The sequence below is a fragment of the Pteropus alecto genome, unplaced genomic scaffold (assembly GCF_000325575.1).
Source record: "Pteropus alecto unplaced genomic scaffold, ASM32557v1 scaffold95, whole genome shotgun sequence".
In the NCBI taxonomy this organism is placed as follows: domain Eukaryota; kingdom Metazoa; phylum Chordata; class Mammalia; order Chiroptera; family Pteropodidae; genus Pteropus; species Pteropus alecto.
The window spans coordinates 2790740-2806397 of record NW_006441071.1 but is presented as its reverse complement, the minus strand read 5'-3'; the positions used below and the strand labels follow the sequence as shown (position 1 = coordinate 2806397).

Below are 15658 nucleotides of genomic sequence, written 5' to 3'. Positions count from 1 at the left end.
CAAAAGGACAACAGCAATAATAAAAAATACTGTGTCCTCTCAGCCTACTTAGAGAGCAAGATGTTTTTATTAGCAAGTTTGGTACTTGATGCAAGCAGGACTTCTTCCAGAGAGAAGCCATATGTTCTCTTGTCCATGCCAAACTTGTGACAGTCACGATCCTGTGGTCCTGCAGATGAAAGCAAAATGTTATGTAGCTCTTACGGCAAGAATGAAACCTCTTCCTAAAGTAGCATCCTTTTGCGATACTGGTCTTTTGTTTGGCTCAGTGGCTTTGTGCTAAGTATGTCTAGCATGATATTTTAAAATCATAAATCCTCTCATGTTTCCCTTCATTGCTCTTAATTTGGAGGCTTTTATTTAGTCCAAAAGGCCTGCATGGTCTGGCTTCTGCCGGTGCCTCCAGCTTCATCGTGGGTGCTTTCTCCTTCCCTCTCTAATCTTTATTCATGCCTCTTGGGAAGCCATGCTTACCCCATATACACCGGGGCCTTTGCGTATCCTCCTCATGGTATCATCAGTGCCTGACACATAAAATAAATTCAATAAATATATTCCAAAGGAACGAATGACAGAGATTAGAAGGTGGCTAGGTTTTAACATGGTAGTGGTGACGGAGATGTGGTGGTGGGAAACAAGAATACAAAAAATGGTAACATCTCTGACTGCCTTGTCTGAGCGCTAGTGTTTTAAATTGGTGTTGATAGGCTAACTCTTACTTTCTCCCTACTTTTTTCTAACCTCTTTTCATCATATTCTTATCAATAGCGATGCCAGCATATTACCTTAAATAAAAGAGAAAAAATAATTTAAGAAACTACTGTTGTAGAAAGTGCCCAGAGCTATTCTAACTTTCTGTTTTCTATATCCGCCTTTTGTCTTCAAGCTTTGCCACTGGCAGAGGGGTATTTTGTGGAAAAGAAGAAAAGATAATTGCAGTGATGGTTCAGGGGAATAATAATAAATAGAATCAAATAGAAAAGAGAACTTAAAGGAATAAAATAAGCAGACAAAATTGCTGCAGAGGCTGCTGTACTGTTCCACTGCCTTCTCATCTGCTCGTACATTGAGCGAGGCCCTGGGAAGTGGAGATGAACCAGATCAAAATCACTGCCTTCCAGGAACTTTAAGTTGGAGAGGCATTCAAATGGCTGATGGTAATACAAAATGCAATCTAACAAGTGCTAGATAGAGTTAGGCCAGGAGCAGTGGACGAACAGAGGAGCTTGGACAGCTTCACAGAGGAAGGTGCAATTGACATAGAGACAATATGATTCAGTAGGCATGTAGGCAAAGGAAGGAAATAATGGATTTACTATCGAAGGACAGTAAAGCCTAATTGATTTTAATCAGTTCTTGTTACCAAGAAAATGTTTAGCGCCAGTTTTCAGCACTAGAAACAGTTATGGAAAGCAAGTTAAAAATTTTAAGGAATCTTTAAAGTATCCTCCAGTGCTGCTGATTGATATCTATTGATTACAGCCAGCCCAAATCGAACCTTTCCTGGGAAACAGGAGTTTTATTGAGTATGAGAATTAGGGGACCTGGGCTTCAGTCTCGTCTCTCTTACCACCTGGCTTTCTGACCATAGCACTTCTGTTCATCTCGCCCCTGCTTCCTCAGTGGCTGCCATCACTGCTGCTCTCTCTACTCTCCAGCATGCACAGGTACTCCTGCAGTGATTCTCTTCTGGTGGGTGACCAGACTTCCCCTTTCTTACAGCCCCCACCCCAAATCAGAATTGATTTTGAAACCCTTCATTCTGAGGGGGAAAAAAACAAAAACCTATACTGCATAGGCTCATGAATGTATTCACTTTCCTCTCATATTCTCCAACTTAACCTCTACTTGCTAACTCGGTGAACTAATATGCCATAAAACTCTGGTAGCATGAGTGGATGGGATAAGAAAGTTTATGAGGTCACTTCTGAAAAATGCAGTCTCAGTATAACATTGCTTTCTGCAGTGTAAATTTTGAATTCATCTTTAACTAGTAACGAGTGCCCACAGGCACACCATTTTGCTCTTAAAGATCCTCATCAGGAATGATGCTGTATATATTAATGGCTCTCACACCTTTAATCAGCCTGGACTTTGGGAAGTGTTAGTGTTTCTTCTTCCACAAATTAGTCCCGGGAAGAAGCACTTTAGAAGCCTCCACCTTGCATTTACTGTGTCTGTGAATTTCCATATGTCATATCGCTTTGTCACTCTTAGGTAACAGGGTCATGTGGTACTGCTTGTGGAGTAATGACCCTGTTTTGCATTAGTGAAGAACTTTACAGTTGACAAAGTTTACTCAGTTATTTTTTATAATCTTCATTACTGCCCTGTGAAATAGCTTTTAACTATCTACCTCTTAAGTTAGAAAACTTAAAATGATGTGCCCAAGGTTATCAACCTAGAAAAAAGCATGAAATGCCCATCGAATTATAGAGATATAAACAAAATATGGTATATTCATACATTGAAATGCTATTCAACTGTATAAAGTAATGGAATACTGATACATGCTATAACATGGATGAAACTTGAAAATATTATGCTAAGTGAAAGAAGCCAGAAACAGAACATCTCATCATTAGAAGATTGCATTTATATGAAACATCCAAAATAGATAAATCTATAGAGACAGAAAGGAGATTAAGGGTTCTCAGAAGGTGAAGCATCGAATGGAGTTGGGGAAATGACTGCTAATGGGTATAAGGTTTCTTTTTGGTATGATGAAAACTGTCTAAATATTGCATAATGGTGTTGATCGCACAACTCTATATTAAAAACAATTGAATTGTACACTCAGAATGAATGAACTTTGTGATATGTTAGTTTTAGCTCAGTAAAGTTGTTAAAGTTGTCAATTCATTTTTCCCTTTCTAACAGTCCCAGAGCTTAAGGACAGGTGACTTCAAAACCATTGCCACTAGGCCATCTTCTTGGTACATATTTGGCTTCATTTTTTTCTACCATAAGAAGAGGTACCCAGCCTGTTTCTTAAAAGTCTCTCCTCTCTAAATATTCCTCCATTTCTTCCTCTTGTGTCCATCTTGAACAAATAAGAGGACAGCCTCTCAGAGTTCTTGTACTCACCCACTACTGCTCATGAACAGATGCTGACATTAGCGCATTAGAAAGCCTGTACAGAATTTAAAAGAATGTGCTTTCCTGTGTCCTTTCCATATTTTATTTTTTGTCATAGCTTTATTAGAGTTTTGCAAGCAGCCAACTCATTCAATAGCAAGACTTGGTTGAAAAGCAATGGACAGAAACTCTAAAGCAAAGGAAGCCATTAGTGCCAGTTTGGCATGCTGGAATTGTATTTAATCCTGACCTCAACTTTGAACAACTTTAAGCCTGTAGAAAAGCCTAAACCGCCTCTTTTTTATCAAATGCTATGTGTCTTTGTATAATAATGGGAAATATAACTATTGTTACGTAGTTGATTGAGGCAATAGCAAATGGGATGATAAAGACAGTAGTTTCTTTCTACACCTTGAGAGCATATTGAGAAAGAAGGAATCACATTAGCTCTTAGATGGTGTGAGATGCAGTGACATTACTTGAATATATGCTCCAGCTACTGCACCAACCTTTCCTGTTACATATATCCCGCATGGGGCAGAGGACACCTAAAGTTCTAATACCAGAGATCGTGGGTAAAAAAGCAACCATGAGTTTGTATGATGGCCAGGGGAAAATGGGGGAAGCTGCCAGCATTTCTTCTCTGATTTCAGCGTGAGCCTGCAAGGTGTAAGTCTCCAGGGAGAGTTGGCCACAGCACAGGCAGCAGACCTCACAGTTTAGGGTGGAAGCAGAGTGGTGCATCTGTCAATGCACACAGTCTTCTCTGCAGTGATGGACTGCTTAGCATTTGAGAAAGTTTGCCCAGGGTTATAAATGAAATTGTGTGTGCGTGTGTGTGTTCTGCCACTAAGATGCTTTTAACATTTTTGGTTCGGATGATGGAATTTCTGCAGATATGTTATCAAACTTGATAATCTCAGACAGGAATTCATCTTTCTGCGTTTTGTATGGTTATTCTTTGTTCCTAATTTTCTTTATCAGTGGGTCAGTGATTTTCTGTACAAGATAGTAGGTCTGGTATTTCTTCATTGAATGCTACATGATTGTTGATCTACTTTTATGACTATCTCTGGAGTCTCTCCATATCTCTTCCTTGTTGTTATTTAAGGTGAAGTTTATGATTTGTTGCAGCTGTGAGCTTAGCAACCACATTTGGTGACATAAAATACTGTGTGGAGAGCTGAATCTCTTAATGTGTGAAATGCTTGTAGGAAGTCTCTCAAAGTTCTTCAAATACCCATTGACTTGCAGTTTGTCCCAGATGTTTGCTTTCTGTGGAGCTGAAGTACTTACCTTGATTAGATAAAGGAAGGCTGTCGAATAGCTATCAGTTACTCTACTCGTTAAGTGTATTTCATACAATTCCAAATGATATTTTTATAGGAAGAAAATGAAATGGAAGAAATACTTTTTTTTCCCACAAAACAGTATGAGGATGTAGCTCCTATTGTCTGATTCCTAGTATCCTTTAGATCACGTGTACTTTGCCCATCGTACTAATCAGCATCAAATACATGGCAATGTGCATGGTCACAGAGCTATCAGACTCTTGGAATGACTGTCCTAATTAACGGCCTACTACCACCTCCATGTTTCTCCCCTGGGCTTGGTTACACTCATTTGTGAAATGACTTCTCTGGCTTCTTTGATCCTTCTCGTTCCTGGTTCTCTTTCTACTCTCTGTTTTTTTTTTTTCTTGGTCATTTTTATTGGCTTTCCCCGCCTGCCTAGCCCTGTTTATTGGTAATGCTTAGGGTTCCCTCCTTGACTCATGATTGCTCTGTGGATATATGTTCTCCCCAAGCAATCTCATCTGCTTTTTCGGTTTTACAAATCAAATACATAATGCCGATTCCATGTATCCATCTCTTGTCTTGACCTCTCCCTAGAGGCTTAAACTCATACATTCAATTCCCCTCTGGACATATTTACTTGGACTTCAAACCCAGTGGCTCTATACCTGAGTTCTGTACGTTTGTATTCATCCATCTACCAAAGCCTGATATCTAAGAGCATCCTAAAATTCTCTGCTTCACTCCAATATTAAATCAGTCACAAAGTTCTCATTATTTATGCCCTAAATATTTACTGAGTCTGTCCTTCCTTTCAGAGTTCTTGGTTTAAGCTCTTATCTTCCTCCTGGACGATTGTGGTAGCATTCTAACTGGTTTGTTTGTCTCTAATCTTGTTTTGTTTCTTTTTTAAGTTAGTCTTCACTCTGTAATCAGATGATTTAAAAATTAATTTAGCTATATTACCCAGATTAAAACCTGTTAAAGGCTGCCCATTAATGCTAAGATAAAGTCTAAGGTTTTGTGGTAAGCCACTTTGGCATGGAAGGCTCACTCACTACCCACTTGATCTCTCCTTTTTCCTGCAGTCTCAGTTCTTATCATTCCCTGCCTTATGTTCTAAACTTGGTAGCACTGAAATGTATGTACTTTCTTGCATATACTGTGTTTATTGCATTTGCTTTTTGTGTTGTAATAGCTTCCGCTTGAGAAAATTTCATTTTATATCTCATATCTATCCTTCTGGCTTACTTATATACATTTGAGAATCACCCAGGCTACACCCAACCTTGTTTTCTTATCCAACTAAGGTAAAATTGTCCATTTTAGGCTCTGATGGTTTTCTACATATTTTTTTTATGTACCCACCCCCATTACCCGTAAGTCCTCGCTTAACATGGTGAACAGGTTCTGCAACTTTAAGCATAATGTATAACAAAACCAGTTTTGCCACAGGCTGTTTGTTATAAACAAAAGTTAAGTTCTTACAGCATCTCATCAACACTATAACGAAATGACATTGAGTGAAATGATGTTATTTGAGGACCTGCTGTATATTGAAATTTTTTTTTCCCATATATCCCACCAAACTCCTGTTCCCAGAGAGCATGTGCTATGTCTTTATTTGTGTATGAAGCCTCCAGTGCTAGCAAAGTCCCTAGTCATAGTCAGCATTCAAGTTAAGTTCTGTTGTATTCATTCCACTTGATAAATTTAATCTAAAGATGATTTGTTGTCTTTTTTTCTTTTAGGGTGAGATTTGCATATAACCCTAATCTTGGGCAGGGGAGTACTATAGCATTTTTTGTTCTAAATGCTTCGCATGGTATTATCTCTGTTTCTCCCTTTCCTAATTTATTATCTACCTTTGATGTACTATAAATAGCACTCCATCAGTAGAAGTTGTATCAGTTAGGATTATCCAGGGAAATAGAACGAGAAGGATATGGAGGCAGAATTTCTTCCTCAAGGTAACCTCAGTTTTGTTCCTAATGGAATTCCGTTGATTGGATGAGGCTCACCCACAGTAGCAAAGATAATCTCTTTTACTTAAAAGTCAACTGATTATATATGTCCTTAACATGTTTCATTAAATTTATTCCTAGGTATTTTATTTTTTTTTTGTTGCAATTTTAAAAGGAATTATTTTTTCCACTTCTTTTTCTGACAATTCATTATTAGAGTATAGGAACTCTATGGATTTTTGAACATTGATTTTGTATCCAGAGACTTTACTGTATTTGCTTATTGTTTTTAGTAGTGTTCTTGTGGAATCTTTAGGGTTTTCTATATAGAGAATCATGTTAAATGGTGACAGTTTGACTCTTTCATTTCCTATTTGGATGCCTTTTATATCTTTCTCTTATGTGATTGCACTCACTAGGACCTCCAATGTTATACTGAATAACAGCGGTGATAGTGGACAGCCTTGCCTTGTTCCTGATCTTAGAGGAAAGGTTTTTAGTTTTTCACTGTTAAGTATAGTGTTGGCTGAGGATTTGTCATATATGGCCTTTATTATATTAAGGTACTTTCCTTCTATACCGATTTCGTTAAGTGTTTTGATCATAAATGGATGCTGTATCTCGAAGTGTCCTATAATAGATGATTAGATAAAGATGTGGTACATATATACAATGGAATATTACTCAGCCATAAGAAGAGAAGAAATACTACCATTTGTGACAAAGTAGGTGGACCTTGAGATAATCATGCTAAGCAAAATAAGCCAGACAGAAAAAGTTGAAAACTACATGACATCACTTATATGTGGGATATAAACCTAAAAGCAACAAACGAATAGGACAAACAGAGACTCATGGACATGGACAATAGACTAGTGGTTACCAGAGGGTAGGCAGGGAGAGGGGAGGAAGCTGGGGTAAAAGGGATCAAATATGCGGTGATAGAAATCTAACTATGGGCAGTGAACATACAATGCAAAATATATATGACTTACTATTGAATTATACATTTGAAACTTATTTTATTTCATTAACCTTATTTTATTTCATTAAACTTATTTTATTTCATTAACATTAAATGAAATGAAATTTCATTTAATGTCACCATAATATAAATAAATAAACAAATAAATAAATAAAAGTCAGCTTACTGTGGATATTAACCACATTTACAGAGTATCTTCACAACACCACTTAGATTAGTGTATGGTTGAATAACTGGGTACTCTGGCCTATCCAAATTGATATATCAAATTAACCATCACTGAAATAGACATCACATTTTTAATTATAAGGGATCTTAGAACTTTCCTGGTTTTCTAACCACACTCCACTCCCACCCCATTTTGTAGATTAAGAAACGAAGGCCCAGGGAAGTTTGTAGTTTCAGCTCACAAAACAAATATGGGTGTCCCAGCAGTTTCTCTGAACAAATGAATGCCTAGGGCAACTCCCTCTGCCTTATTAACTGAGTCATCAGGCATTAGATTCTAGGTCATTCATTAGCCAGGACTGAAATCTCAAATGAATTAGTACCATTTTTTCTCTTTGCAAATTCTGTTTTTTTTTTTCCTAAGGGAATTTATGACTAAGCTTTATATAGAATTTAAAACATACTATATGACATAATTCTATCCCTGAGTCTTAACTTCTGTTTTTATCAGACACTGTCTTTTTATATTTTGTTCAATTTCAGTGGCTTACTGCAGTGGACTATGAAAATGTATAAAATTTTTCCTGTTGCCAGGGATGGGAAACTTTATGGAACAATCCCCCTCTGTTGAACCCGGCTCCTAAATTACTCCTTATATGATGAGAAATTGGATTATTTGTTCGGTTGAAAAATAGAGAAATGCTGCTTCCTTTTTTTTTTTATTCTGCACATTTTTCTACTTTTAAAAAATTTTTCTGGAAGACAAAAATAGCATCACTTGCAAATGAAAATATAGGTGATGGTATAAACTATATTTCCAGGGAAGGACCGAAACTCTGCATGATACCTCTATAATAAATCCAGCTCCTGAGGTATGTAATTAGCTACATAATCTATGGTAAATTCCCACTTTGGGAAGATGGGGCTTGGAAAGTTTTTACCCTTAAACCCCCCTGAACCATACCAGAAACAATTAGAACATCATGTAAATCAGTTTCCGCATTTTCCATATAGTATTTGACCAGAAGCAAGATAGGCTGGAAGCTGGGAAGAGGGCCAAGTGCTTAGCTCACCCAAACTCATTTTAATGTTTTTAGCCCCAGGTATTCAAAGAAAATCAGTCTTAATCCTATTGAATTCTTTGGGGGGTGGAAATCACTAGTTTTTATGTTATATAAGAGAAACCTTTCTACTTTTCTTCAATACACAAATTCTACTTGATAATAAGAAATGGTCTGAATTAGTTCAATTTAGACAGACAGAAATGCCTTATTTTCTAAGAAAATCTGAAGTTTCTGGATGGGAAAAATAAATATATATATATTTTTTTGAAATTCAGTTTCAAAACATCATGGCATTTAAGCATTCCAATTTAATGACAGCTGAGAAAAACTGGTGTGAAACTTATATCCCACAGAGTGAATTCACCCTGCCTTTCATACATGAGAATACCACCATCTGGAAAAACAAGATATACTTGTATTTAGCCAAATACCAAGAAACTACTGCTGTAATTTCGACTCTCCTATTTCCTTCTGAATATTTGATGAGTCATCAAGTATTTACAAATTTTATTTTTCAGTACCTTACTAATGAGTAATGATTAAAGAACCTTCGTGAAGAGCCACAGTGTAGGCTTCTTTTATGTATTATCATAGGTGATGCCTGTCTACAGAAACTGGGAAAACAGTACAGGGTCCCACAGGGGTAGTTACTATAACTTCTTTCTAAAGTACTTGTGCATTGAATATTGTTGTTCTTTAATACATTTAAATTCTGCTTAGGCTTTTTGTTTTTTGCTAAATATAAGAAATCAACTTAAAATTCTACCTTTCATGTAAGACCACTTAAGACATAAAAAACCCTTATTTTAATAATGATTTTTGATAGTTTACAAAGTCCTCTTACATGTATATTCTAATTTAGTTATCAAAAAATCTAGTGTTAGATGATATTGGCTTTCATTCTTGGGTGAAGAAATGGAGGCACTACCAGGTTATGCATTTTCTCTTTCATACAACTATCTGGTGTCATCACCAGGGCTAGAATTCAAGTCTCTTGGATCTGAATCCAATTTAAACAAACAAACAAACAAACAAAAAAACCCAAGAAACCCTTAACTCAGGTGTCTTTCATCGACTTAATTGTCAGTGAGGTTTCATCACACATGTATATAACTTTATGGGTTGTTCCATGGTACAAATAGGCAGGATAATGGATGAGTTCTGCTTTCTGCTCTTAATAGACTAGCTATACTTAACTTATGGAATGTTAAAGTAATTCTATTTTAATACGAGTAAACAGTGTAGTACTTAATAAAATTATTGTTGAAGATTTTTTTAAAAGCACTTGGAAAAATATTTACTTTCTATCATATGTAGGTATACATACACAAACATACTTGCTCCTGTTTGTTTATATACACACATGCTCGTGTACATATAAACTAAAACAATTATATATTATATATATAATTATATATTAATGGGAGGAATGTATATCATTACTTCTAATTGTAATTGTATTAAAAGTAATTTGGTGAATGAATATAGAATGGTTATAGTTAAGAGAGTTTTCTTTAACTTTGGTTATAAATAAAATATCAGACATTAGGGTTCATTGAATTTTCTAATTTTTTCCTTGTTGCTAATGGAGGGGAGAGTAAACTCTCAGAAAGGATACACAAAACCAGTGCTAACTCATAGTTAAGAGTCTTCCTTTAATTTATGTGCAATTTTTGGTCTGAGAAAAAGTTATTGAGATATTTTTCAACTGATAATTAAGTGTCTGCTCTGCAAGCACTGTGTTCAGTAATGCAGTCTCAGAAGTTTTCAAACAAAGAAGCAATGATATGATTTCCTCCTCTAACATCTTACAATTCAGGTGAGCAAAAGCCCACAGCAATTTTACTCAGGTGTTCAGTTCCAGGTAGTCCGGCAGAAGATGTGTTTCATTAAGAGTGCAAAGGATGTCTAATAACTTCCAACTAGTGTGGGAGGTCCAGATGATGGAGCAAGGTGAAATCTGGGTGAGCATTATAGATAATTGGTAGGATTTGAAAAGTAGGAAAGTAGGTCCAGATTCAAGGCAGAGAGAATAAACACATTTGGTGTTTCGTAAGGAAACCTGGTTTTCCATGACAAGTAATAGAGACGAAGCTGAAGAAAAACCAGGAAGCTAAGAAGTAAATAACTTTGCAGTTGTGTAGGGTATGAATAAATTTAGTCTTAAGTCTATTGAATTTCACTGATGATGTAATTTTCAAGGAGACCTTTGTAAAAGGCAGTAGAAGAAATAGTAGTTGGCTCTTCAGTGTTTAGTAAATGAAATGCATTGCTTCATTTGGGCTGAGAACAGTGGTTATTTATTTAAGCTGTCTCTTGCTGCTGGTTTCCTTTGACATTTTTCTCATTTGGTATATGGAGAAAAATAGTCACAATGAGACAACACTAGTGTAGACTCAGAATTAAGACTTTCAATTTAAAACGTGTTGGTTGTATTTATATTTTTTTTTTGAAAAGTTGTGCCTTTTTCATTAAATTTATTGGAGTGACATTGGTTAATAAAATTATATAGGTTTCAAGTATATATTTCAATAATACATCATACGTATATTACATTGTGTATTCACCACCCAAAGTTAAATTTCCTTCTGTCACCATATATTTGACCCCCTTGAAAGACCATCCCAGAGTAAAGTCTTATTTGTCTCACTTTATGCATCCTCTCAGTCATCTTAGCATTAATATTTACAAAAGTACATTGTGGTTCAGTTTCGCAAATCTTTACTGAGTACCAGTAATAAGGACTACAATGAAGAATAAGAGGAAGGTGAGATCTTTGGTTTGGTTGGAATACAGAATATATGAAGAATGTGAGAGAGGTTAAGATTAGAAGCATAAGATCTCAGTGTTGTGCTAAATGGGTGTAATTAAGGAATTTGAATAGAGGTTTTTTTTTAGATTGTACAGAGGGCATATTGGATCATTTGTACTGTACATATTGGATCTTTTTTTTTTTCAAATAACTTGCTGATTTTCATTTAATAGGAGCCCAGTTTCTTAAACAGCAAGCATATTAGCATAAACAGCATCAGAAAATATTTAATCCTGTGAAATCTTGGTTTCAGAAATCACCTCAATGAAAAATAGGGCAAAACTATTCTTAAATAAATGGCACTGGGTAAGGAAAACAGAACTCATTGTTGGCCAGAGGGGCCCAGGGAGGCAGTATTCCTTACCTTGCCTGATACATAAAGTGATAGAAGTTTTAGTAATGTAATTTAAAGAACAGGGGGAGAATATATTTGGCATACTTCTGAGGAATGAGTCAGTTATTTATCCCATTGTTTGAGTCAGTGTCTTGATAGAGTTAGATCCTTTGTGACTTGAGAAAAATAGCCCAGAGCACAGTGTAGATGTCATTTTGAATACTCTTGCTTTCTCAAGAATCTAATTAGATAAGAAATTTTTATAGCAACCAACCAATCAAGTTAATACCAGTATCTAACTGTTAGCCTCATTCACTGTGTTCGTTGAACTATTTTTCTCAGAGCAGCTCACATGTCAGCTTTTGTTGAGAAGAGAATCATTTTCTCACTCTCTTTCTCCCCACCCCCCAGTATTTAAACCAAATATTTACACCCAATAGACTGATAAATTGACCTCAGTGCAAGTTACCAGGACTAATTCTAAATTATTAATGGACAGCGTGATCCCTGTTTGATACAGTGAGCCAACTATGGTTCTAACCTGTTGATGGATGCAAAAAGTAGAGAAATTAAAATCACTCTAGGGTGAACAATATGGGACTGAAAATGTAATATAAGCCCTTGTGATTTTGATGAAGGCCATATTTTATTCCCTAGAGATGGTCAAATTGTGATTAATGCAAGGTTAACATGATTTTCTAATGTTACTACAAGTAAAGACATTTCTCAGCTATTTGTTTTTTTGTGACAATTTTGTAAGTAAAAATTAAATATGTCATTCCTAGGTCATGGGAAGGCTCTGTCTGTAATGATTATTTTTGACCAGAAATGGGATCTTGGAATATAATTAGTTCTCTGACATTGGAGACAGGCAGAACTAAGAGACAGTTAATTTGGGGTTGTGTAACATATATTTCTTTATTGTGTAGGAGTTCAACTAGATAGAGTTTTCCAGCCTAAATTTCACTAAAAATTACATATTTTAAGAATAAGACACAAGAGGGATGGACATATGAGCTAAAACTGCCATCATGAGCAGAGTAAAAGGAAGAAAATCAACGTAAAAATCATAGTAAAAAGTTGTGTGATGATAGGGAAAATTCGATAACCTTTAAGTCCCCTTCAATTCCTGATTCCCTGTAACTAAAACCTGAATATGCAGGTCAAGTCACTGGCATGTGGACTCCCACTGGGAGATTCTAAAATTGAATTTTAGGGCCTCCCCACCTCCAGTTCTGGTTTGGTAAACATCGTTAAGAAAGCAGGCAAATAAGCTTATTGCTGGGCCAGATTATAGTTGCTGCAGGCTTTAGATAGGTGGTAGTGGTGCCAGACAAAGCCTAGATCTGTTGAAATAGTTAATACTGTTGAAATAGTTAATAGCCAGCATCACCTAGGACACAGGTTAAGTGGGAGAGCTGATGTCAAGGGCCAGGGGTTAAGGCAGTGAATCTACCTCTGGACTTCTGAATCTATTGGAACTTTGGGTAGAGAAGGCCAGTACCATGGACAGCTCTTCAAAGCTGCGATAGGAATGTACCTAGAGTTTAGCTTAGGAAAATTATCTTCAGATCCTGGTTCCACATCTTCCTAGCTAAAGGTCTCTATCATGGATAGGCAATTTAATTTATGCAACCCTCAGTGTTCTCATCTGCAACATAGGAATAATATCTCTTTTACATAGTTCTTGTGGTACACAGATAGTAAATTGCAAGTGAAAGTATGTGTCAGCTATATAAATTAAAGATGTTAATGTACTTTTATTACCTTTTCACTTTTAATTATTGACCTTTATCTACTTAACATTGTGTTATGTTCATGAACATTGTTAGATTTTTCTTAAAGTATGAAACAATAGTTAAATAAACAGCTGAGAGAGGCCAGGGTATTATAAGCAGATATACACTATATTGGTAAGAGATGGAAACTAGTATATACTGCAAATCTTGTAGGTTCAGACACAGGCTCTTACGTTTATTATGCCATTTAGTTTTCATAAGAACCCTGATTACCTAGCAAAGAGTAGAGGAGTCAGTCCATGCCATGCCCTCCCGTCACAGCATGTTCTTTCTTTTACTGCTACTGGAATGATATGAATGGTATCTGGTATATAGGGCCAGAGTGGTGATAGAATTCAGACTCTTGGTTTCTAAAAGAGAGATCTCTTCTAAAGGTTTTCCAGATGGCAGAAAGCAGGAGTTAAAGACAGAGAAAGAGAGGGTTCGGAATACACTTCAGCCTCTAACAAGGAGATTTCAGATTTTCCATGGCCAGGAGACAGAGCCATGCATCCATGCGTGGGAGCCATGTGCCCTTTTAGAAGGAGGCAAACCAAGCTCCCTGAGATGACCCGGGATATTATTGATGTTGCTGCCGGTCTGGTCATGGTGAAAATCCTTGCAGAGACCCTCAACCCAGTGGCCATCTTAAAGGAAATAAAAAATCACACTGTGTGAGATAACTCTGTAGTACAGTGATGTATTACTGAAAAGCATCTAACTACCTTTATATTAGAATATTGTAAGAGTGAAATTCTTCTGTCATTAGCATTTAATATAACTTTCTTTGATGAAACCAAAGTATTTTTTATTGTGATACCTTCATAAATTTTTATTAGACAGTTCAAATCTTTATTTGAGAACAGAATGCGATATCTAATTTTTATGAACGTGGATTCTATATGTGAAAAATTACCATTTGCATATGTAAACTGATGAATATAAAATATATGATAATAGGAATTCATTGGGTAGTAAAGAAATACCCTCAACATCTTTGCATATAGTCTGTCTTACATATATAAGAATGTGGACAGCTACAGGGAGCTTTGTAAGATTACTATTCAAGTCTTTTAATCTGAAGATCAGCTGGGCTGGTTTTTTCTTACGTTTGATAGATGTTTGTGATTATCTGTTCAATAGCCCATTGAGGAATAGGTTGAAGAAGTAGCAATTTTCTACCTAGGAAGCATTTTAGATCCATTATCAGAGGGTGATGGTTATTGTATGATGCTGTTATCTCTCAGAACTTTCTAAAGGAAAATGTTAGTGATTAGGTAGTTATACAGTGATTTATATAATAGAAAGAGCACTGGAGTTGAAATCAGAAGATACAAGATTGAATTCTTTCTTCAAAACCTACCAGGCGCATGGTCTTTGGTAAAGTGTTTAAACCCTCTAAGCCACAGTTTCCTCTTCTGCCCATCTATGTTAGAGAATGGTTGTGAAATTATATTAAATGTTTGTGAAAGTACTTAAAATTTGTAACATGTTTTTAAGGGAAACTTTATAATAATGCTCCTCTTTGGTTATTTCTACAGAAAGTGAGTGAGAAGGTTGGAGGAGCTGAAGGAACCAAGCTAGATGATGACTTCAAGGAGATGGAGAGGGTAAGTCATCACCACTTAGAGTTCCCTTTGACATAAAATTGCCCAGCATACTAAGAGGAGGAGGGAGAAAGGAAAGGGGAAACTGTTCTCCACTGGCACCTGAGAATACATTTTGTTATTCTTAAAAGTACTCTTTTTTAGTGTCTGTTTTAAAACAGAAAATGTAAAGTATCCTGTCTTCCCTTTGTACTGTCTCAAGAACAAAACCTCAGCAAAAGTGAAATGCCATAATGTAATTTTCTTGGTGAATTTTGTCATCACTTTTCCAAATAGGAACAACATGGGGCTTGTGTTCAATTGTGGTCATATGGGAAGAAGAGAGACTGTGTAACATGATGTCGCAAATGTTTCGGGGAGAGTTTGAGTCAGTTTTGTAGCTTTAGAAGACTTTCCTTACAGGACTGTGCCAGCCAGAGGCAGTCGGGTGTAGTGGAGAGAAGGCGGGTGTGGGACCCTTTCCAACACTAGCTCAAGTTCCACTTTCACCGCTTGTCATGCAAGTCAATTTATTGCTTGGAGCCTCTATTTTTTTATAAATATAAAACGAGGATACTAATCCCTTCTTGCAGG

At 36.3% G+C, this 15658-nt stretch overlaps 1 protein-coding gene across 1 annotated transcript in view; it reads left to right on the top strand.

The window, feature by feature from the left end:
- SH3GL2 (SH3 domain containing GRB2 like 2, endophilin A1) overlaps nucleotides 1-15658 on the top strand; it is a 141624-nt gene that overhangs the window by 78230 nt on the left and 47736 nt on the right. The window contains exon 2 of the mRNA XM_015594447.2: nucleotides 15020-15088. Within this exon, the coding sequence (XP_015449933.2) occupies nucleotides 15020-15088 (69 nt within the window). The remainder of the gene's footprint in view (nucleotides 1-15019; nucleotides 15089-15658) is intronic.